Consider the following 21419-nt stretch of genomic DNA (forward strand, 5'->3'; position numbering starts at 1 on the left):
ATACTGAAAAACTATCTGGATGTAGTCCTGGGCAGACAAATCTTGGTGGCTCTGCTTGAGCAGTGGGTTGGATGAGATGACCTCCAGAGGTTCCCTCCAACTTTGGACATTCTGTGATTCTGTGAGCACAGGGATACTGCTAATCCCAGAGACCATCTCCAGCAGAACTCTGCTCTGGGTACAACAACCACCAAGAGGCCAGTGCAGAGTCAGAGCTGCTGACAAATCCTCTCTTCAGCCAACTGCACAAGAGCAAACACCAGGAAAGCAATGCAGCACCAGCCCTACCTTCTAAGGCTCTCCCTTCCCACTTGCCAGACTTGCTTACAATGTCCTTCTCATGGGAGAGCTGTCCAGGGGCCTACAACAACTCTTACCCAACTGCAGAGCTCTCCACAAACCCTCTCTCACCCAACTCTCCCAGGCCTGGGCCAGAATCTGCTGGCACTCTGAGGATTTTGTTCACAGCAGAGGAGAGAGGGACACCTTCCCTTGCACAGAGGGCTGCGAGATGCCAGCAGATTGCCTGCAGCCCTTGAGGTAGGGGCAAGCACTGGAGAACACAGCACGGACAGGAGGTAAAGCCCTGAGACTGGCAGCTTCTGAGGGTAGGGAGGAACATTTTCCCCTCTGCAGAGCACTGAGCATGCCACAGGCACAAAGAGCATCACTCCCTGTGGCCTCAAGGCAGGATTCCCAGCTTTTCAGTCTCAAAGCGTTGCAAGTAGCAGTATTATTGAATCCTTCTGGAGAGGAACCAAAACCTAGTTTATTTACAAAAAAACTATCACAAAACCCTTATCATTTTTCAAATATGAAACTTCAATCCATAGACAAGGCCACCAGCCAAGGCAGGGAGGAACATGCCATCCTGCCATCAGGTCAGTGTGACCCAAACAGTATCAAACCCTGATAAGATGCCCTCATGAAATGGCTGGGGCAAGGTGGCTGAGATGGGGCAGCTCATGTGGAGTCCTGGGAAAAGGGGAGGGCAGATGTAAGGCATCAAACCACAGCTCTTCCATCACACCCAAAAATCAAATGGAAAATAAGTTCATTTCACACTGGCTTTCTCAGACCTCGAAACAGAGAAGAATTAAGGGAGGAAAACTTCCCTCTCCTCCCACCCTGGAGGCCCCCATACAGGGGGATCCTTCTGAGAGTCACATCAAAGGCAAGATCTTCCATTTGCCAGCTACGTGCAGGCTGCAGAGCTCTGCAGTGCTCCAGAGATAAATTCTCAGCACGTGGCCATTCTTTAAACAAATACCTTTGCCAGCTCTGCCCTTTCCCTTCCCTTGCTCCAAACAGGGAATTTGCATCAAGCCATCTCAAGCCCAGGATATCCCCCACAGTCAGCCATCAGAGAGGGAGTCTTCCTGCTTGTGCTGGGGCAGTTCAGCTCTAAAGCTGGGACTGAGCACTCTCATGTCTCAGCAACCAACACAAACCGATACTGCTGTTAACTCTCTGCCAGCATCCCCCGCACAGCAGAGCCCTTGATCTAAGCTTTCCCTTTAAACATGTCCAAGTTACATTAGGGGCTGGGGAAAAATGATGAAACCTGGGTGCCCACAGTCTCTCCCATGGGCTGTGGACCCAAGGTTTCTCCTTCTGTTGAAGACCTACATTTGAAGTATATGCTCCCAGGCACACAGTTCTGAACTAAACAGCACACAACTCTACAATGTTTCCAGGCCTCCTGTACTCCTCTGGCCTTTGTCAGCATCTCCTAGATCATCATTAGTCCATGAGTCCTTCCCCCCGTTCCTTTCCTGTGTGAGCACAATCAGCTTCGTGCTGCTCCAAGCGACATCTGCTCACAGCCTTCCATGCTCTCCGCTGAACAGGAAGCTAAAGAGCTGGAAAAGGATCCTGAGGCTAAAGAAGTCCTCCTGCCCCACCAGTAACCCAGCTATGGCAATGTCTCTTCCCTCAATTCCTTCAGCACCCATGCCTCTGTTCCTGAAGAAGGAATACCTTCACACATGCTGCCATCTCTGGAAACAGTATAGCCGGTGTCACAAGACATGCAGGAATAGGAGCCCTCGGTATTGAGGCAGAGTCCGGAGGGACAGGCAGCCTGGGCGGTGCATTCATCGATGTCTGCATAAACACAAGGGAGAGTGGCATAAGTGGAAAAAATGCAGAGCAACCATGACCAAGGGCACATGTGCTTGGGGAACCAGCCAGCAAGCTGGCCAGAACTCAGGCAGAGCCAAGTGCTCAGGGAGAGCCTAGGGAAACCTCTGGACTGAGTGTGTGACACTTCAGAGTGTCTGGATTCGTGGCTCCCTAGTACCTTGGCAGCTCTTCCCATCAGGTGCCACCTCGTAGCCTCGGTAGCAGGAACAGCGGAAGGAGCCATCCAGGTTGACACACAGTCCATGAGCACAAGTCCCCTCCACAAGACATTCATCCACATCTGTGTGATGCAGCAGAAGGCAACATGGCATGGGAGGGTGCTCAGGGCACTCCCTCCGCACATGCTATGAGTGCAATATGCCCTGGCCAAACAGGCTGGCTGCCTGCAGGGGAAGGATGCCGCCTGTGCCTCTGCTCCTTTTGAGGCTTACAGGGAGCACTGCCGTGGGGCATAAGGGTGCTGCCCAGAGGCAGCCCAAATTTCTCACCAATACATCTCCCGTTCCTGGGCCGGTAGCCACCCCCACAGCTGACACACTTGTAGGATCCTAGTGTATTGACACATCTCCCACTGGGGCAAGAGCTGGGATCCAGGCACTCGTTGACGTCTGCCAAGAAACACAGTTCTTTGAGGCTCCCAAAGGTAAACAGTGCAGCAGACTCCAATGTATCCTCTCCAGCTGAATCCTCAGAGTTTCCCTCCAGGGCACAGTGATACCCAATAGGAGTTGAGATGAGTTTGCCGGGGCTTAGACAGAACTCCTTATGGCCCCACCTATCCCTCAGGATCCTACACCCACACCTGAGGGCTGACATAAGTCAGCAGCGAAACTCACTGCTGCAGGATGTTGCCAAAGCCAGGAATGTGCATGGGCAGAGAAGGGGATCAGAGAACATCTGTGCAGGGCTGGCTCATCAGGGCGTTTCATAACTGCGATTAGGATGCAACCTCCAGCTCAGTTGTCCTTAAGGCAAGTGCTTTCTGGAGGCCGTGTGGGGGAAGCAGCATTCTGTGCATGCCCTGTTTCCCGTACTGCCTCCTAAAATAGCCTCCCACTCTGTGATGGGGATGAGCTATTGAGAAAGGGGAATTTTTGATCAGGCACATCCTATGTTCACAAGGGTGAAAGCTCTGAAGGGCGGCCCAGGTCTTGCCATGTGAATGGGATGCAGTGGGGATGGGTGGCCTGAGCCTCTGCAGCCTGCTCTCCCTTCAGTCTACCTGCCAGCATGACAATTTTGTGACAGAGCCAAGGTGGCATGAAAATATATAGGCATGTCCTCCCATAATGGGAAGCTGGAATGGGCTGGTCATTGGGGAACTCCATGGAGAGGTGAGAGAGATCTTGGGAGAACTCCATTCCCTCTGCCCAGGAAAGCCTGTTCCTCCTGCAGTCAAAGGAGAGGACAGGCAGTCCTTGGAGTGGGCACAGGGCAGACAAATGTGGGGGTGTCCTACCTCCCTTACAGGAGGAGACATGGAGTGATGAGAAAAGAAGGTGTTCAGCCATGCACAGGGTGGGTTGGTGTGGCAGGAAAACCGGGAGCAGCAAGCTTCACCTTCACACTGTCCTCTGGGGCCCATGGTAAAGCCTTCCTTGCACTGGCAGTGGTAGGAGCCGGGTGTGTTGATGCATCGCTGTCCTTGGCAGATAGAAGGCTGCTCACATTCATCTCGGTCTGCCAACACACAAGAAGACAGTTCTGAGTCTTCCCCCATCAGTGTCAGGAAGGCTGGGTGCAGGAGAGGACCTGCTCCACCTGCAGCTGGCTCTACCCAAGGGATCTGTGCTGGGGCTCTCCTCTATCCCCCATCTGCCCTAGCATCCCCCTTGCCGTGAAGCAGGGATCAGGGCTGGCATCACTGACTCCTGCCCAGATCATCATGGGCAAGGTCCTACCCCTAAGCAATCCCCATGGATTAAGCTGTCCACGGGCAGGCCTGTGGGAAGGGAGGGTGTGCATGTGCACATGTGTGCGCATGAGTGCATGTGTATGTGCACAGTCATGAGAGGGTGTGAGGGTGAGAGAACAAGGAGGCCCTGGAGAGATGGCAGCCTTGTGCTGGGTAAACACTACTTACCCTCACAGCTCTGCTTGCCCGCTGAGACAGCCAGGGTGTACCCAGAGTAGCAGAGGCAGAAGTAGGAGCCCACACTATTGATGCAGCGACCTTTCCCAGCACAAGGGTCTTTCAGACACTCATCTTCATCTACAGCCAGGCAGGGAAGGAAGACCAGCAGTCACCACCTGCAGCTGCCTGCAGCCCCCTGCCAGCCCTGCCATGCAGCAGATGGGCAGGGCCTCAGCAGACCTGCCAGAAGACCTTCCCCCAATGGCCTGAAGGACTGAATGGGCTCTTGAGGCCCAGAAGGCTGAGCAGTCTAACCATCAATTGCCAACCTACCAATGCAGTGGAGGCGGCTGGGGTCCAAGGTGTAACCAGGGTGGCACAGGCAGCTGTATCCCTCTGGGGTGAGAACACAAGCACCAGCTCCACAGGATAAGGAGGCACAGCCACTGACCCCTGGGAGGAGAGAGCAGAGTGTTGGGAGCAGCACCAAAACGGTGCATGAAATCTAGTGTCTGCTTTGTGTCCCAAGCACCATACCAGGAGGCTGCTTTTTCCCTTCTTGGAGAGTGATGCTGAGCCTGCTCCTCTCCTTCTTCAGGCTGCCTGCACCCACGGGGCAGCAGGGAGGACACAGCAGACCCTGCCACCTCCTCGGGCTCCTCTGGCCTGACCTGGGATGCCCCAGTGCCCTATACGGCTCACCTGCACTGCAGCCCCATGCCTTGAAATAGAACTGGCAGCAAAGCCTGACACCTGTGACCGGGTTCCTTTTGGGGTGACAGCAGGGCCCCTGCCCCCCACCCGCACCACCCGGCTAAGCCGAGCACAGGCAGCAGTGAAGGGGCAGCGAGGCACCACACACCCCTCGGCATCGAGCCAGCCGGGGGGAGTCGGGGGGCAGCCCAACCCCAAACAACAGGCTATTGAGGAAGACGCATTCCTCAGCAAGGTGCCTCCGCCAGGCCTGCTCCCCAAGGTGCTCCAGCCCCCGGCGCAGGGCAGGGGCCACACTCCCAGACACTTAAGCAACCCTGGAACAACAGTACCCTTGTTTCCGGCGCAGTAAACAAGCCGCCCCGGGAGCCACATGCCTCCCCCTGCGCTCCCCCTTCCCGATGAGTCAGCTCACGCCACGGCAGGGGCACGGCGCCAAAGCCACCGGAGCGGGTGCGTGATTCCCCTCCTCGGCAGCCACCGCTGCGCCGGGCAAGGGAGTGCAGGCGGGGAAGGACTCAGAGATTCGAGCACTTCGTTCCCCACACAGGTTGGCTCTTGTGACTCCCCACGGCTGGCCAGGTTTCCCTGGCTGGCAGCAGCTGGGCCCAGGCTGGGACAAGAGTGGCAGGGCAGGGACTCTTCTTTTGGAAGTCAAGGGAGGCATGTGGGCAAACAAACAGACTGGTTAAGGGAGAGAGCCCCTGGGCAGAGCTTAGGACATCATTTTGCTGTAGTGCTAGGCAAAGAGAGGCAAGAAATCCCCAAGAGTGGTGGACACACACACACCTGCTGGCACCTGTGTTGGAGCAGCAGCATCCCAGGTGGTAGTGGGGCCAGGCTGACGAGCACCGTGCCAGAACTCCTCTTCTTCTGCTGTGGAAGGAGAAGAGAGATAAGTTAAGCTACCTGATCCCAGGTAGAGGTGCCCGCCCAAGGTTTACCTGTGCTGGCTGTCCTGGCAACCACAGCACCAAAAGAGAACATGGGAAGGGGCTGCAGGGTGGTTGCAGCAACCCTATCATCTTATTTAACACAGCCTCCTTCACCCTGCTGAGTATTCATCACCTCCCCACGTTCCTAGAGCCCCACATCAGCCACCCAGTGTGATAGGGGTCCTCTGTGCTGCCCCCAGCCAGCCCAGCCAGGAGCCTGTTCTGCCCAGCACTGGGGACTGCCATGCAGAGAAGGCAGCTCCCAGTCTCCCTGCTTTCCTCACTGCCCCGTTCTCTTCCCCACAAACACCCTGCCTTCCCACCAGTCTGGCACTCACCTCTGCGCATGGCAGGCTCTGCAGTGGCATCAGCAGTGCCCTGAGGGACAGAAACATAGGATTCTTGTGCATAGAACTGGGATGCAGCACCCCTGAGACGTTTTTCCACCCACCTCCTGGCTCCTCTTTCTCCCCAAGACCACCATCCTAGGAGGAGAAGCTGCCCCAGCTGGGTGCATTTGGCAGGGCCACTTGGTCCTGAGCACATCATCCTGGGCAAAACACAGCTTCAGGCCATGCCCTGGGGACTGCCCACAGAGGGACCGTGCCAGCACACTCTTCAGGTGAAACCAGGGCACTGCTACCAGGCAGGCACCTCCTCAAGGTGGCCAGGAAGGTCATCCAGGCATGGTGAATACTGCCACTGTCACCGGCGGCTCTGGAGGACTGAGGACAGCTGCTCCTTTGACCTGCCTCAAGAGTGCTACCTACCAGAGGGGTGCCTTGTGCTAGAAGCTTTTACTCAGCATCCCCTCCTGGCAAACCTATGGCTGCCAAAGGAAATGCTGGAGCACGACCTGAGTGCTGAGTCTCTGCTCCATGGAGCTTTCCACAATTGGTGAAGAAAACAGGCAGCTGAACAATATAAGTTCCAGACTTCACATTTGGAAGCTTTGGTTCAAATTTCTGCCCTGTCTTGAGATTTCCCCCATGTACTTGAGCCAAGTCACTTCATGTTTATGAAGCAGTGACAATAGCAGTGCTGTCCCTTCCCTCAGAGGTGCTGCAAGTATGTCTGAGAGATGAGCTGATATAGCAAGAGGGCACAGAGATGCTCAGGAGAGATATGGCCAAACCTCTACTGACAGCAGGGATCAAGAGGCACACATTTTTCAAGTGAGACTCACAATAAAGAAACACAGCCCTGGAAGAGCCTAGCAGAAAATCAGTCCCCAGGCTGCTTCCACCAGACAGGATGAATTCACACAGCCAGTGTTGGAGACCCCTGCCCTGACTGCTCCAGTGGTGTTTCTGCTGCACCCACCTCAACACAGGGAGAGCTGGCTGTGAGCTGGGCTTGAGCAGGACCCTGGACTCCATGAGAGAAGCATGCCCAAAGCTGACTACAGCAGTTCCTCTTAGCCTGCTGCCCACCAGCCCTACAGCCAGGCCAGGCTGACAGTGAGTGACCACACCTCAGCTGTGTAAGTACAGCTGATATTCACCAAAGTTAGTGAAAGCACAGCAAACTTGAATATGCAGCATAGACCAGAATTTCAAAGCAAAATTCTCCTTGGTGTCCTTTTATAGTGGGATAGATCCTTGCTGTAATTCACCCTTTTGCTCTTTAGGACTGAGTTCATTGTGGATAATCCCTCCTGTCTAGAGCTTCAATCCCTGTGAGATGCAGTGTAGACATGGCTGGATCCATAATTCACATACCTGCCTGGCTGAACAGTAAAAGAGTGTAAGCAGGAATAGAATCATAGAAAGTTTTGGGCTGGAAGGGACTTTAAAGATCATCTAGTTCCATCTCCCTGCCATGGGCAGGGACACCTTCTACTAGACCAGTGGCTCAAAGCCCCATGCAATTTGGTCTTGAAAACTTCCAGGGCTGGGGCATTCACAACTTCTCTGGGCAATCTGTTCCAGTGTCTCACCACCCTCACAGTAAAGACTTTCTTCCTAATATCTAATCTAAATCTCCCCTCTTTTAGTAAATTTGTATGACATTCCCCTTCCAGCCCATCAGGCTACCATGGATGCACCAAGCTGTAGCAAGACAGACCTTACTCACCTGCACAGCAGGAGAAATTTCACCTGGAAAGGGAAACAGTGCATGGTGAGTAGAGAGAAGACAAATAGGCATCCTCCTCAAACCCTGACTGCCCTAACACCCACGTCTAAGACACTGCCATTCAGTCCTTCACACTTCTCTGCAAGAGCTTATTCCCAAAGCCAACACACTTGGACTCCAGGCACTGTGCAGACCCCAGGAACTTCTGCTCCAGCAAGTGCTGGCACAAGCAGTTGGTCACACTGCCCTCCAGCTGGGCTGGACAAAAGCCCAAGGACTGGAGTGCTAGACTTGCCATGCAAGCCTGAGGTCCTGGTGAAGGCCGCCTGGCCAGTCAGCACCAACTGCAAAGATGCAGTTGCAGGAGCCTGAAACACTCAACCTTCTCTCCAAAGACTTGAAGACCTACTGCCTCATGCCTCAGGAACACTATAGTCATACAGATGTAGGGAGCCCTTTTCAGCCAGAGCTCCATCCATGGTATATGGCAGGACCTGAGAAGTTTCCCACCCTTGCTAGGGGCCCAGATGGAGCAGCTTTAAGCAGAAGACCCCACACTACCCTGTCTTGCTGAGGTGCCAGGGTAGGGGAACGCCTCTAGGATGCTGCCACGCAGGCTGTCCTGCAGTTGCTGTCTCCTCACTGTCCAGTCCAAAGTCCAGTTGCTGTTCTCCCCTTGCTCTTCTAAGCTGAGGGGCAGCTCTTCTGTCTCTGCCTTCCTCATTGACAGTCGGATATCAGAGCTGGAGTAGGTGTAGCCATGTCCTGCTGGGCAAATTTCCCTGAAGGCCTCTGTGAAGGAAAATCAAATCAAAACATTAGAAAGCAGAGGTTGGAGGCTGGTGGAGGGATCACTTGGCTTACCACACCCAGACATGATAGTGGGACAGTGGAATAAAGGAGTGAAGATGGATAGGCATGCATGTGAATGCAGGTGCCAGTCTTCCCAATCCTATAATTTTCTGTAATTTTTATGGGTTAAATTCTTACAGAAACACGTCTGGGCTGCAGTGGGTGGATGCTTCAAGCAGAAGGAATGTGCTCACAGAGCAGGGTGGGTTTCTCACAGGCATCCCCAGACCCTCAGAATGAAATTCCTTCCCATGGTCAGTACTGCTAGAAAGAGATCATGCCACAGGAAGGACCAAGCTGAGCAAGGGAGCAGATAAAAGCGAACCTGGAGCACCTCAGCACTGAACATTCTGCACATCACTCAAGATACTCTGCACAAACCACCTGAACATTTTTCTGGTCCCTGAGGATTTTTGTGCTTTCCCTTCCACTCAACCCCATGCTGAGATACTCAAACTCGTCTTCACCTAGCTTTCTTCCCAGCAAAAGATACATGAGAGGAAAGGGCTGTTGAATAAAGCCAGGCACAGACATGGCTGTATTCTCCCTCTGGTACAGAATGGTTCCCCATCAGGAACTTCTCCACCTTCCCAGTATTATCCAGGTCTGCTTCCTGGGTTCTGTACCCATCTCACAGGACAGCATTTGCACTGCTCAGCTCTGGGTCCTGCAGCTGTCTGTGTTCAGGCAAACCCAAACCCCAGTCTAACCAGAACAAAGCTGAAGTGGGCACATCTCACCTGAGCCAGGCATGGGGCACTCCTCACAGTTGTCCCCCCATCCCTTGCCGACGCGGCTGCAGCAGCAGATCTGCTGGGTGATGCGGTGCGAGAGGGGGAAGGTGCACAGGCCTCCGGCTGCCGAGCGGTAACACAGCCCCTGTTCCATCGACACCGCTTTGTCCGCTGAAACACAACAGCTGTGTCAGCGCCGGACGTGCCCCGAGCTCTCCAAAGAGAGAACGGGGGACACTCAGCACTTCCCCTTGGCTCTTTCTCTGGCTGTACCTCCCAGCCTGCCCAAGGGCTGCCCTGTCTTCTCTCCAGAACACTGGGCCTTTCCCCCAACAGTGTCATCCCCAAGAAAACCCAGCTCATGTGGGAGTTCTCTCATCCCAGGGGGCTGTGTCCTCTGCTGCCACACCACGTGCACATTCCCTTCAGCCTCTGTAGGGACCATGCAATGTCCACGGAGAATAATGCATGATTGGGACCCATTCTGCACACAAGTGCAGAACAGCCCAACTCAGGTACACTCGAAGGAGATGTGAAGCACACTGCAGCCTCCACTCAGCCATGGGATCCTGCTCAGGTCCGTCCCCAGACTGGGTGGTTCCCTGGAGCACTTACAGATGCAATGGCTACGGGATGGGTCTAGCATGGTTCCAGGCTTGCAGGTACAACGGAAGCTGCCACGGGTGTTCACACACTCGGCATCTTTGCAGAGGCCCTGCATCAAGCACTCGTTGATATCTGTGGAGAGAAGAGAACCTTGTGAGATGTGAGGAAGCTGAGGGTGAACTAAACTCCCTACCCGGTGCCTCCCATTCAGGTGCTGCAAACCAAAGGGGTCTCAGCTGGGCTGGTGTCTGAGGCAGCCTCTACACCAAGCAGCACAGTGGGGACCTCTGTGGTGACAGTAGCCCCACATCTGCAGAGCTTGCTTGCTGCAGCTGCAGGATGGCTTGTGGATGACTCCTCTGCTTCGTGGTCCTTGTGGAAAACAGATGTGGCCCCTATGGTGAGCCACTCTGTCAGGGTCACTACTATCATGGTTGTTTGCAAGCCAGGAATGGTGAGTCCTGTCCTTTCTCCTGATTTTTGGTATTGCTTGCATAGAGCTACCATCCATGGAGGGACCTTATTGAGAAACTCAGTGCCAGCATGCAGGGAGAGCATTGACAGATCCCATCCAGATGCAGAGGGGTGGTGGGCCAGGCTGTGGCTCACTGTGCCTTCTTCTAAGAACAGGGTGAGCAAGTGAGAAGTCACCATGTTCAAGCCCTGCCTCAAGTTCTGCCTCTGCCCCTGGCTCAGCACTCATCAGACACAGTCTTTGGGAGGGAAGCTGGGTTTATCCTAGGGAAGCACCATTGGACTCATCCATTTGGCCTGCAGTAAAGGGTTTCCTACAGCACCATGTAAGACTATATGAGCTAAGCCAGAGAAGATAGGGATTGGCAAAAAGTGCATTAAGGGGAGCTAAGAGCAGTTTTCAGATGGAGAGTGAGGAGAAGCTGTCCTTTCTACCTTCACTAAAGAGCTTGGCCCAGAAAAGTCAGAATGCTGATCAAATGTGCTGTGTCAGGAGGCACAAGCAGTACAGGAAGAGCTGGATGAGACACAGGGCAGCAGGACTGGCAGCAACTTCAGCACCACCCTGAGACAAACCACAGGAACACATACTGCAAGCTAAGAGGTGGAAGCTGTCAGTGAGAGGGACCTGGGCCCACTCACTGCTCACAGGACAGCTCTGAGCTGCCAAGACCAAGAAATGCCAACATGATGCTTGGCCAAAGACAAAGGGCAGTCCCAATGCCAGTGTGCATGATCCTGGTGAGACCTCAGGTGCCCTCAGAGCACCCAGTGTTGCTCTAGGGACTGTTTCAAGATGGACGGGGTCGAAGACTCAGGAACAGCTTTTCCAGCACTACCTTATTCCTCAGAGCTAAAGCATTACCGCTTGGTGGAGGGGGCTGTCTTGTGAGACACACAGACAGCAATGACAGCTGAAGTTCAGACTTAATGACTTAGAGGCCCTTCCCAGTCCTGTGCTCCTAAACTCCCCAATTCATCCCACCAGCTGCTCCATACACAGTTGATACATACAAGGGCCGTGAAGACCAGGCTAGAAGTTAAGTCAATTAGAGGTACCAATGCTACAGGGATCTGCAGCAGGCCAGGGAAGAGTAGGATCTGGCTGCACCATGTAGTGTTTCCTGCTCTGTACCAAGCACAGGACAGAGTTCATGAGAACAACCAGTGACCAACCCCAAATATGCTGGGAACCCTCCTCAGAAAAGACATTAGGGCTCTCTGGAGGAGCCTCATGGCTCATCCCTGTCACTCCACAGCATGTTCAGAGTGTTATGTCATTCTGACAGACCAACTGGACAAAGTGTTTGTCTCCATATGAACAAAGGGATTGAAGGGATTAGAGTAATGAGAGCACAAAACAAACAAGCACCAAGGGCTAGGCTTCATAAGCCTAATTTAAAACAGGGCCACATCCAGGCCTCATCCCAACCCCCTCTATTCTGCTGTCAGCCACAGTGGAAGTCCCCACTGGGAATAGAAGCAGACAGGTATGCTCAGAGCTATGCACTCCTACCCCCTGCAGCATGCCAGGGCTAGGGCTAGCCCACAAGAAGAGGCCTCAGGGATCACAAACTGAGATCCATATGCTGCTTCAGCTGCTTCATCCCACCCCACACAAGTCTGCCAGTGCTCCTGAGAAACAGCCACACTGAGTAAGGCAGCCTGTGGTGGAAAGGTGCAGGCTGGCTTACCCCAGTGCTTGGTCAGCAGAAAGGACTCAGGTCAACATCAGACACCAAATATATATATGGTCTCCTAGGACTTTCAGTGTGTGTCCTGTGCAGTGACTGCGCTGCATGCACACCTCCCTATCCCTGAGCCTCCAAGACCTCTTTTCCTCATGTTTAGCAACCATATTATCTCTTCCAGTGCCATCCTTCCTGCTAGTCCCAGCAGCACTGGGAGGATCCCTGGCTGGGTCTGACAAGCGCTCTCAACTTGGGCTCCTTGCAGCCTTGTTCTGCTCAATAGGATGCAGCAAGGAAAGGAAAGGAGATCCTGCAAATGTGAACCATTTGTTCGTCTGCTGGAAGGCACCAGAGACAACCCTTTCTGTCCATACTGAACAGAGGAAAGTGGGCTTCTGCCAGGGTCCTCCTCCAATCACAGTGCTTTAACAATAGCCTGCAAAGCCAGGTAGTTTCCCCTCCTACCTGCGTGGCAAAAGAAGGCCCCTACATCTGTCCACCAAATTGAACCCTCACTCTGGGCCCTAAAGTGAGGTGCTAGGCTTCCTGACACACATTCCACTGCAACAGTAGAGATGGGAATAGCACCTTGAAGCAGTAGTGTCTGAAGAAGAGAACTTCTCCAGTCTAGCTTACAAAGGAGCATCCAGAGGCAGAGATCTCTGGTTCATGGTTTTTCCTGTGCAAAAAATCTTCCTAGCCAAATCCACACTGTCATCTACCTCTGCTCCTCCCTGATCCACAGGAGACACAAATCCAGAGCAGGCACTGCAGGTCTCTTCTTTCTGACATGAGTCCCTCCTGCTGCTCTGTTCCTCCAACTCCTATCTGATGTCTCTGGGTAGCTCCTCATAATCACAGCACTGTCTGTGGCCACATAAGGGATGAGATCTGAGCACCAAGCAGAATAGTTGTTCTGTTGTTGAAAGTTCTCCCTCAGGACAATGTGGGGAGGTTGAATCATTAATTAAGTGTGGTGGAAAGTCCCAGCTAAAAGAGATGAGTCATTGGATTGCCAGCCCTGGGTTTGCTCCCTGCTGCATCTGCGAGGTGACACCTCTCAGCTTATCATGAATCACAAGAAGGGAACAATAAAATTCCTCTTTAGTCAGAGCACGGAAAAACACAAGCAGTGTAGGTCCAAGAAATGCCAAATAAACATGAACCAGAGAGAAAAGGGGAGAGATGGTGCCTTCCTCATATGGAACTGAGGAACCACAGAAGTGAGCGATGGATCGATCCTGGCAGCATGGGGCAGGCAGGGGAGCCTCGCAGCATGAACAAGTGATACAGTCAGAACAGAAGGCATCGCTTTTATGGCACTCTCCCACTTGTAAATGAACAAGCTGATAATTTTCACAAATATTTTTAGGCAACAGAATTTCTGTTGCTTCAGACCATGGAAGAAGTGTTTTTACACTCACACTTAGCAGAGCATAAGCACAGGCCCTTACTGGGTCAGTAGGACCTAACGGGAATTTTCTTGTACTGGCCCAACTTTGTGCTCACTGTGCTTGTCAGCTGAGTCATGTAGTCCTGTGTTGCCTGGTTTTCTTCCATTCTTGATGAAAGCATGAAAACTTTTTTAAGCCACGTTCTTTGCAGATCTGTACCAGGGAGTTAGGTAAATGTATTTTGTATAGATAATTGCAATTCTGACAGCGGATGTGAGAAGGAGAGACAGAGATGAAAGCAGCATCCTTACCTTGGCAGTGGCTCCGGTTCAGCCTTTTGTATCCCTGGGGACACTCCACCTGTCCATTCTCAATCACAGGGTGGGCTGGGGAAAAAAGCAAACAGTGTGGGACACTGGCAGGAGAGCCTGCCACCAGCATCCTCCCTGTTCCCTGCCCTTCTTTCAGAGGGGAAAGGGTCCTTAGGCCTGCCTTGGATGGGCTTCTAATGACTTCTAGGGCAGAGGGAAAGGTAGGAGCAGCCACATTATCCGTGGTGTGTCTTCTCCTTCTTGGCAAGTGCCAGCCTGGTGGCCCACAGGTGCTGCCTGTGCCTCATACCTAGCACTGTGTCACTTTGTCTCCTTCTAGGTCAGTTTGGATAGCCAGGTGGCACATAACAAGGGGGATTAGAGTGAAAAGAATGGCTGAGGTCCTTGACAAACTGCTGAAATAACAGCTCAGGCCCTGTTTATTACATTTCTTTTTATACTGCGTGTGATTTCCTGCCCCAATCCCTCTCATCAAAGAAAAATTCAGATTTCTGCTTAAAATAGTTTTGTGGGTTTCAAAATGTTCTATAACACGCACAATTAAACATCTCCAAATTTTTTAAAGGCAAGTAAAATGTGGCCCATAAATTCCTAGGAAGTCAAATTTAGGCACTGTATTTTGGAGCAAGGGACAGGGAATCTAAGAGTGGATGGGTTGGAAAGTGAGTAAGCATGGGGTGGAGTAGGAAGAAGGGTACTTTGCCTGGGGCAAAGGATTTTCCCAGGGTGGGGCTTCTTAATTTTCTGGATCTTTTGCTTGGGAACAAGGAGTGCATGAAAGAGCTAAGTGGCTGCCCAGCCATATTCCAACCACACTTAAATCCTCCTGCCTGGCATCAGTAACTCTCTCACTGGTGTCGTACGTGGAAAGCCCTCCATGGCAATAGTCATATTGAGGGTCCAGCAGATTCCTAACACATTGCAGCTTTCAAGAACCAGGGACAAATTGAGACCATCCTTACAGCAGGAGATGCTTGGCAAGAGCCTGCAAAGTTTAAGAGCACAAAGAAAGCCTGTGAAGTTTAAGAACACATTCTGGGGGCAGAGAGCAGGCATATCCATAACTCTTTGTCCCAAACACTTGAACTCTATAATGCAATTTAAAGCCATTCTAGGACGGTTCTTGAAAGGCAGAAGTTAGAGACCAGCCTCCTAGGATAAAGGCACTTAGGAAATAAAAGACAGGAGAACATGTCATTACCAGCCTGTACCAGGAAGGAGAATAGAAAACCTGGCTTTCTCAGGTATATTAAATGAAGCTGCAAGGTTTTCCATGTGCACACTGATCCTCAGTAGCTGAATGAATGACAAAGACAAAAAAATCTCTTTACCCCCTTCAACAGTTTAGTCATGAATTGTAGGCAGGAGGTGCTAACAAATATCTGGATGTTAGGGACAAGGGAGCTAGTAGTGATGCTGGGAATCACTGGGTACCTTTCCAACCTTCTGGGAAGGTAAAAAAACCTCTGGTTTATGGGCCCCAGGCTCAGTACCCCAGTGGGATTTCAGGTCCTCCTACACGATAGTTTGTGGGGTCGGGGCTGCCGACAGGCATTAACTGTGCTTGGAAGCATCTGTCAGCCTCAGCACAATGTGATAACAGACACTCAAATGAAGCACCATTGTTATGTGCAAGCCCTCTGAGCGGAAGCCAAGCGTGCTGGAGATCAAACAGTGATGACATGTCAGAGCCATGCACCCCCTCTGAAGAGCCTTTGTGGAGAAACAGATTCTGCAGCATCCCTCCGCCAGATGCTGCTGGGGAGACAGCAAGGCAGAAAATGCCAGTGATGGGCAGATGAATTGCAGGTCTGTGCCACCTTAGCACTTATAAAACTCCGGTTTGCAGAAAACAGCTCACTACATTAGCAAATCACTTGTGAAGCTACGGACAAATGTCCTAACTCTGCAAAGAAACCCTTGTTCCCTGGCAAGAGTAACTGTAATGTAATGTGAGCAGATCTCTCTGTACCAAGGAGAACCAAGACATTTTTGAAGTATTGGATGGAGGCTGCTCTCTTTCTGCCAGGACCTGTCCACAAGGGAAGACAGTGTGTGGCTGCAGGAGGATGTAAGCTATTAACTCTCAGCTTTGTGCTTGGTTTCTTGAGTAGAGGACTATTTCCTTCCACAAGCTCAAATGTTGCTGAACTACAACAGAGATGGCCAAAAAAACCTGAAAAAAACAGTCTAGGACACCTACATTTCCTGCAAAGAGGATCAGCATCCAGCCTTCTCTTATGCAGCTGGTAGGAGGGTATTCCTCTGGAACCCACCTAGTGATCAGAGAGGGCAGAAATCTGTCAGCATTCAGAGCTGAAGAGGCCCCAGCCTCCTGTGTCTGTCTACACTCTCTCCAGGAAGGGTTCTCCCAGAGCCTAAGGCTAGGGATGGAGCAGCTGAGTTGCATCTGTCAGGCAGACGGATTTTAGGCTTGCTGAGGGCAGGGAGCCCTGGTTCCTGATTCAAGAGGGTGATTTCAGAGCCTTGCCTCCTGGGCACTTCAGCCCTGCAGATGCTGTGCCAAGCCAATGTGGTCACCAGGTAGCTGCACATTAGGAGTCCCTCTTGGCTCTCCTCATTGCTTCCTCTAGCTCTCTGCAAGCTCTGCAGGCACCGGGCATCCCTGTCAGGGCTGGGCTCATACAAAGGAGCAAGAGTACAATAAGCTCACAGGCTCAGAAAGGAGGTGAGTGCGAAGGAGCCACAGCCCAGGACTCCCCCCAGAACCTTTGTCCCCAGCAAGAAAAATACTCAAGTAGAGTATAGTATGAAAGGAAATTGGGTGGAGGGATTTTGGAGCCTAGCAGGATGATCTTTAAGCAATTAGGCTAATTTTTCATCATTTCCCAGGAGAAGAGATTTTACCCAAGGGCTCTGGCTCCCCAAACACATCTGGAGAAGTTCAGGGTGGTGGTGAAGTGGAAAACTTCTCCCAGTGGTGGTAGCCACAAGGGTGTGAATGAGGCAGTGTTTGTTGGATGAGATAATACATTACATTAGTCCATACAATGTCACTGTTAAAAGGGGAAAAAGCAAGCCTCTGGTCAGATGAGAAGTGAGGAAATGCCCATTTCCTAAAGCTAGCCCATTTATTTTGACTCTTTCCATCTACCATACTGAAGAAACTGAGGGTAGCTGTGGTGCTTCTGCTAGTTCTAGGTTTTCCCGCACCTGGGAGGTGAAAGGAGCCAGAGTGAATGGTCTCGTGACACCTGGATAAATGGGGATGGTGGACTCAGTCAAGCCTCAGCCTGGTTTAGTGTGAAGTAGAGAAGATCAGCCTCCGATGCAGAGAGGACTTGAGCTGCTGAGCTCATTGGCAGAAGAGCAGAGCAGCTTGGACCCCACAGCAGCCTTCAGAGATGTATTAGAGGTGCCACACCAAGAAGTAGGCTGTGGCTATGGGGATAAGCCGAGTTCTAAGGCAGAATGAACAAGAGGGAAAGACACAAATCCTTATGTCCAGGTCTGTCATGACTGCTCTCCTCTGGATGGTCTGTTGTAAGCAGGCTCCAGCAAGACTTCCTCCAAAGCCCCAGCAAGGGTTATGGTAATAGCAGTGGAGAGGGCATGCACCAGTGCCACATGTGTGATATAAAACTACGTCCTCTGGCTCTACATCAGTAAAGATCTTCAAGGTGCAAGAGATGCTTGAAGGAAAAAAACTCTGATAATTCCTTTTTGCCATTGGGCGTCTCAACAGAGAGATCCTCATTCTGCTCTCAAGGTGGCTTCCAACTGCAACAAGATACCTTGTACCTAAAAACCCCCAGTTTTGTAACACTGTGCTGCAGTGTGCTGATATGACAATGCTGTACGTGTATGATGAGCAAAACAAGCACTATGCAGAAAAAAGCAGGCCTGAAAATGCTGTGTGTTCCCAGGTCAAGCATTGATTTCTGTGGTACTGGCACAACCTTGCAGAGGTTTCTGCTTCTTTCCCCGCCTCCAGCCTTTCCGTACCGTTCTGCACAGACTCCCTGTGGCACATGGTAACAAGTGGCCTCCATAGCCTCCTTCCCATGGTTTTTTTTTCTGTATCCTACCCCATCTGTTCACAGGAGCAGACCAGGGGGTTGATTTTCAAGGGGCTTGCCATGGCTGTTTCAATGCCTGCAGGCACAGCACAGGGGGGTGTGAGGCTTGCAGATCCACTCAGCATTTCTGATGATGACGGCTGCATGGGTGAGCTGCCACCCCTCTCACAGTGGGAGGTCTGTTAGAGGAGTGCTGCGGATGCCAAGCCAGACATTACAAGATCCAACTTTCCAGTGAAATTCAGACTTTTCTCTAGGACAAAAAACTTGAAAAAACACGTGGAGTGGGAATAAAAACAAAACAATAGCCTTCAAAGACTTGTTTCTTAATGCAGTTAAAACCCATACGAGGAGAGAAAGCAGCCCAGGAAGATCTGCAGTGAGCTCAACGAGTGGGTGCACAGCCCAGCCCATGCTCAGGCTGACTGTAAGATAAGGGGCAGGGGGCACTGAAAACTCCAGACCTGGAAAATGCAGGTTTACTCCTGCCCCCAGAAAGTCCACCAAATTTCACAGAAAGGTGAGACTTGTAGCTTCTGGCAGTACTGGAGATGGTGTCCACTGATACAGGTGTTCTCCTGGAATGCTGCTTGTTCCAGAGGTGTGTGGTCTCACAGATGGGGAGGAGGTAGAAGAGCAGGGCTGTGATCCCCTCTGGACAGAACTCTCAGCTACCAGTTTCCTTTATCACCATGCGCCTGAGAAGGGCCAAGGCTTTGGGAAAACCAGTATCCAAATTCACACCTGCCGTGGGGTCTTTGTCGACCTGTAGCTCCAGTCTCACTGGTTTAATTTCCACAGACCATCTCTTAACAGTGTTCCAACACATTCTTTCCACAGACCACTGCATCCCCCAAAATAACACATGGTCTGGCAGGTAAGCAGGAGTAGCTCTGCCCAGCAGTGTACCTGCTACTAGCCCCACATCCTGAGCTTGCCACAGGACGGGACATTGCTTCAGTGCAGGTTCCTCACCAGCAATGCTCAGCTACCATGCTGGTCCCTGAGCTCCCTTTCAGCCACATCCTAGTGTCTCTATTTCAGCTGCTTCATCAGCCTCTAATTCCCTTTTCCTACCCTCATTCTTCTCCAGGTTTAACTTTCCAGCTCCTGTTTGCCCCTACCCTTCTGTTCTAGCCTTTCAGTGTGCGCTCCATTGCTTCCCCCAAGTACTAAAGACCCAGGAGAGTCACTGAATGTCTCCATCTGATTTATCCTATCTTGCAATACAACACATTTCATCCACCAAATTCTGGCCAGAGCTGAAGAACTGCAGCTGCATGACAGCATGCAGGTGTCCTGCTACCCTCCAGGGCCCTGCCTCTGGCTCGTCTCTTTCTTTCATGAGTCAGGCAACTAAGAGCCTTTGCTCCAACAGCTCATGGAGCAAGCTCTCTGCTCTCCCCTTTCTCCCAGGGTGCCTCTGATGCATCATGGTGGTCCTATCTTTAGTTCTCACTTGCACGAGCAACAGCAGCTCCCAGGAACTTCTACTGTAGCCTGCTTGAACACCCATCTCTGTGCCCACTTCTCTGAATAGGCTTAACTGTGTACAGCCCCCCAGCAGCAAACCACAGAGTCCAAGAATGGCTTAAGGAAATCTCTAAGACTAAAGTAACACTCACAGAGACTCCTGGCCAGGTCAGCCCTTGATTTTGAACTCAGCTTTTAACATGGTCTCATTAGGATGCAGACAAAGCATTTGAGTGCCTTGGCTTTTCTGATGCTGAGCAAAACATAAAAAATAGCGAGGATTGGTCATGGTAAGTTTGCTCAGACAGATGCCTGCCTCCTATTCTTCTTCTCTGATGTCTTTCCGCACACAAACACGTACCAAACATGAAAGCTGCAGACGATGGAGACATCCGGACGTATCCAGACTCTACTAACAATCAGTGTCTCGGGCAGACAGTCAATCCAAACAAGTTCCCCATTTGTCTAGCTCTTGCCTGGCTGCACTTCTGTACGTTGTAAGTGTTTACACTGAACTAGCTTCTGCCATTTCTGTCTCTAGTTGCTGGAATTAAATTCCCAATGCTGTCAAGTCTGCTCTGGTGCATGCTTCCCCGGGACACATGGGAGCAAGGAGTTCTCTCTGAAGATCACAGTGCTAAGAAGAAAGCTGGAAACATACACTGAACATGTTATCTCTGTGCACAAGACACCAGATCACTGAACTATAGCCCAGTGACTTTGAGTGAGCACAACACAGGCCAGCAAGACCAGAAGGCAGAAGGAATGTGAGTGTGGGATGTGGTCTACAGGCAGGAAGTACGTGGAACAATGCCTTCACACTAGCATGGAACTGGAAACCCTGGCAGACAAGGCACAAGGCAGTGAGTGGTCACAGTGCTTGGAGGCTCTGTTAAAGAAGTAAGGTCACTGAGAAGGGACTGTTTCCCTGACTCCCCTCCGGGGTCAGATACCTTGCATGTGAAGACAACATACCAGAGAAAGGCACCTGAGCTTCTCACTCCACAACAACGGGGCTCTCTTAGGCTGCCTCCATCATGTGTCTGCCTTACAGCTCCTTGCACCAGAGGTAGCCAAAGCAGGAAGATAAGTGTATACCATTGAACAGGATGAAAATGGCTCCTTCAACTAGCCTGAATTAGGGCTATTAAGTCTCCAAGGAGGAACCATTAAGTCTCCAAGGAGGAACTTCATCACCCAGAGCCAGAGGGAATTTCTTGTGGCACAGGAATACAAAAGACCCACAGGGATACATTTTACATATCCCTGGAATTAATCTGAAAACAAAGCCAGACAAGCATCTGTCCACTCAGTGAAGACCAGCAGTGACAACTTGCCTTGAGTTGCAACTGCTGCCAGGACACAGGGCATGTGTTGAGCTGTGAGCTGTGGAACCTGCTGGCAACTAGGAGTCATTTCCTAAGTGCATTTGCTCTACTGGCTGGCTGACTGCAAGGAGCACATGGGGGTGTTTTGTGTCTGTTTTCACATCTTAGAAGCCTGTGATTAGACGCATTTTGAAGCTCTAAGTCTAACAGAGCAAATCACTGCTGCAGCTCTGGCTGCATTCTCTGCAATCACCTTGCATCCTGGCACAGAGAATGAGAAGGGAGGTGCAGAGTTTTTGCAGCAATCTGCAGCCTAACTGAAGTATTAAGCAGCCCCCCTGTTTTCTAATGGAGGGATCACAGAAAGACAGGTAAGAAACAGGGAGACTGCTGTGGGATGGGGAAGAGAAAGCCGTGACTGGGGTTGTGAAGGTCAGAGACAAAGAAGAGGGGCTGAGGCCTGTGTGGGGCATTTCCTTGTCTGTACTGAACCTGCAGACCCCAGGGTCACCCTCCCACAACATATATGCCCAAGACTTCTTTGGGGCTAG

General features: G+C 51.7%; 1 protein-coding gene across 1 annotated transcript in view; it reads right to left on the bottom strand.

Annotated features, from left to right (window-relative positions):
* Positions 1 to 21419, bottom strand: part of LTBP2 (latent transforming growth factor beta binding protein 2) — a gene marked incomplete at its 5' end in the record, with an annotated part of 68515 nt that overhangs the window by 10902 nt on the left and 36194 nt on the right. Inside the window, 13 exons of the mRNA XM_082284423.1 lie at positions 1981 to 2106; positions 2303 to 2425; positions 2634 to 2753; positions 3706 to 3825; positions 4229 to 4357; positions 4553 to 4672; positions 5723 to 5809; positions 6207 to 6246; positions 7945 to 7967; positions 8506 to 8736; positions 9537 to 9701; positions 10146 to 10268; positions 14007 to 14081. Coding sequence (XP_082140549.1) covers positions 1981 to 2106; positions 2303 to 2425; positions 2634 to 2753; positions 3706 to 3825; positions 4229 to 4357; positions 4553 to 4672; positions 5723 to 5809; positions 6207 to 6246; positions 7945 to 7967; positions 8506 to 8736; positions 9537 to 9701; positions 10146 to 10268; positions 14007 to 14081 — 1482 coding nt within the window. The remainder of the gene's footprint in view (positions 1 to 1980; positions 2107 to 2302; positions 2426 to 2633; positions 2754 to 3705; positions 3826 to 4228; positions 4358 to 4552; positions 4673 to 5722; positions 5810 to 6206; positions 6247 to 7944; positions 7968 to 8505; positions 8737 to 9536; positions 9702 to 10145; positions 10269 to 14006; positions 14082 to 21419) is intronic.

This window comes from Coloeus monedula (genome assembly GCF_965178545.1).
Source record: "Coloeus monedula genome assembly, chromosome: 6".
In the NCBI taxonomy this organism is placed as follows: domain Eukaryota; kingdom Metazoa; phylum Chordata; class Aves; order Passeriformes; family Corvidae; genus Coloeus; species Coloeus monedula.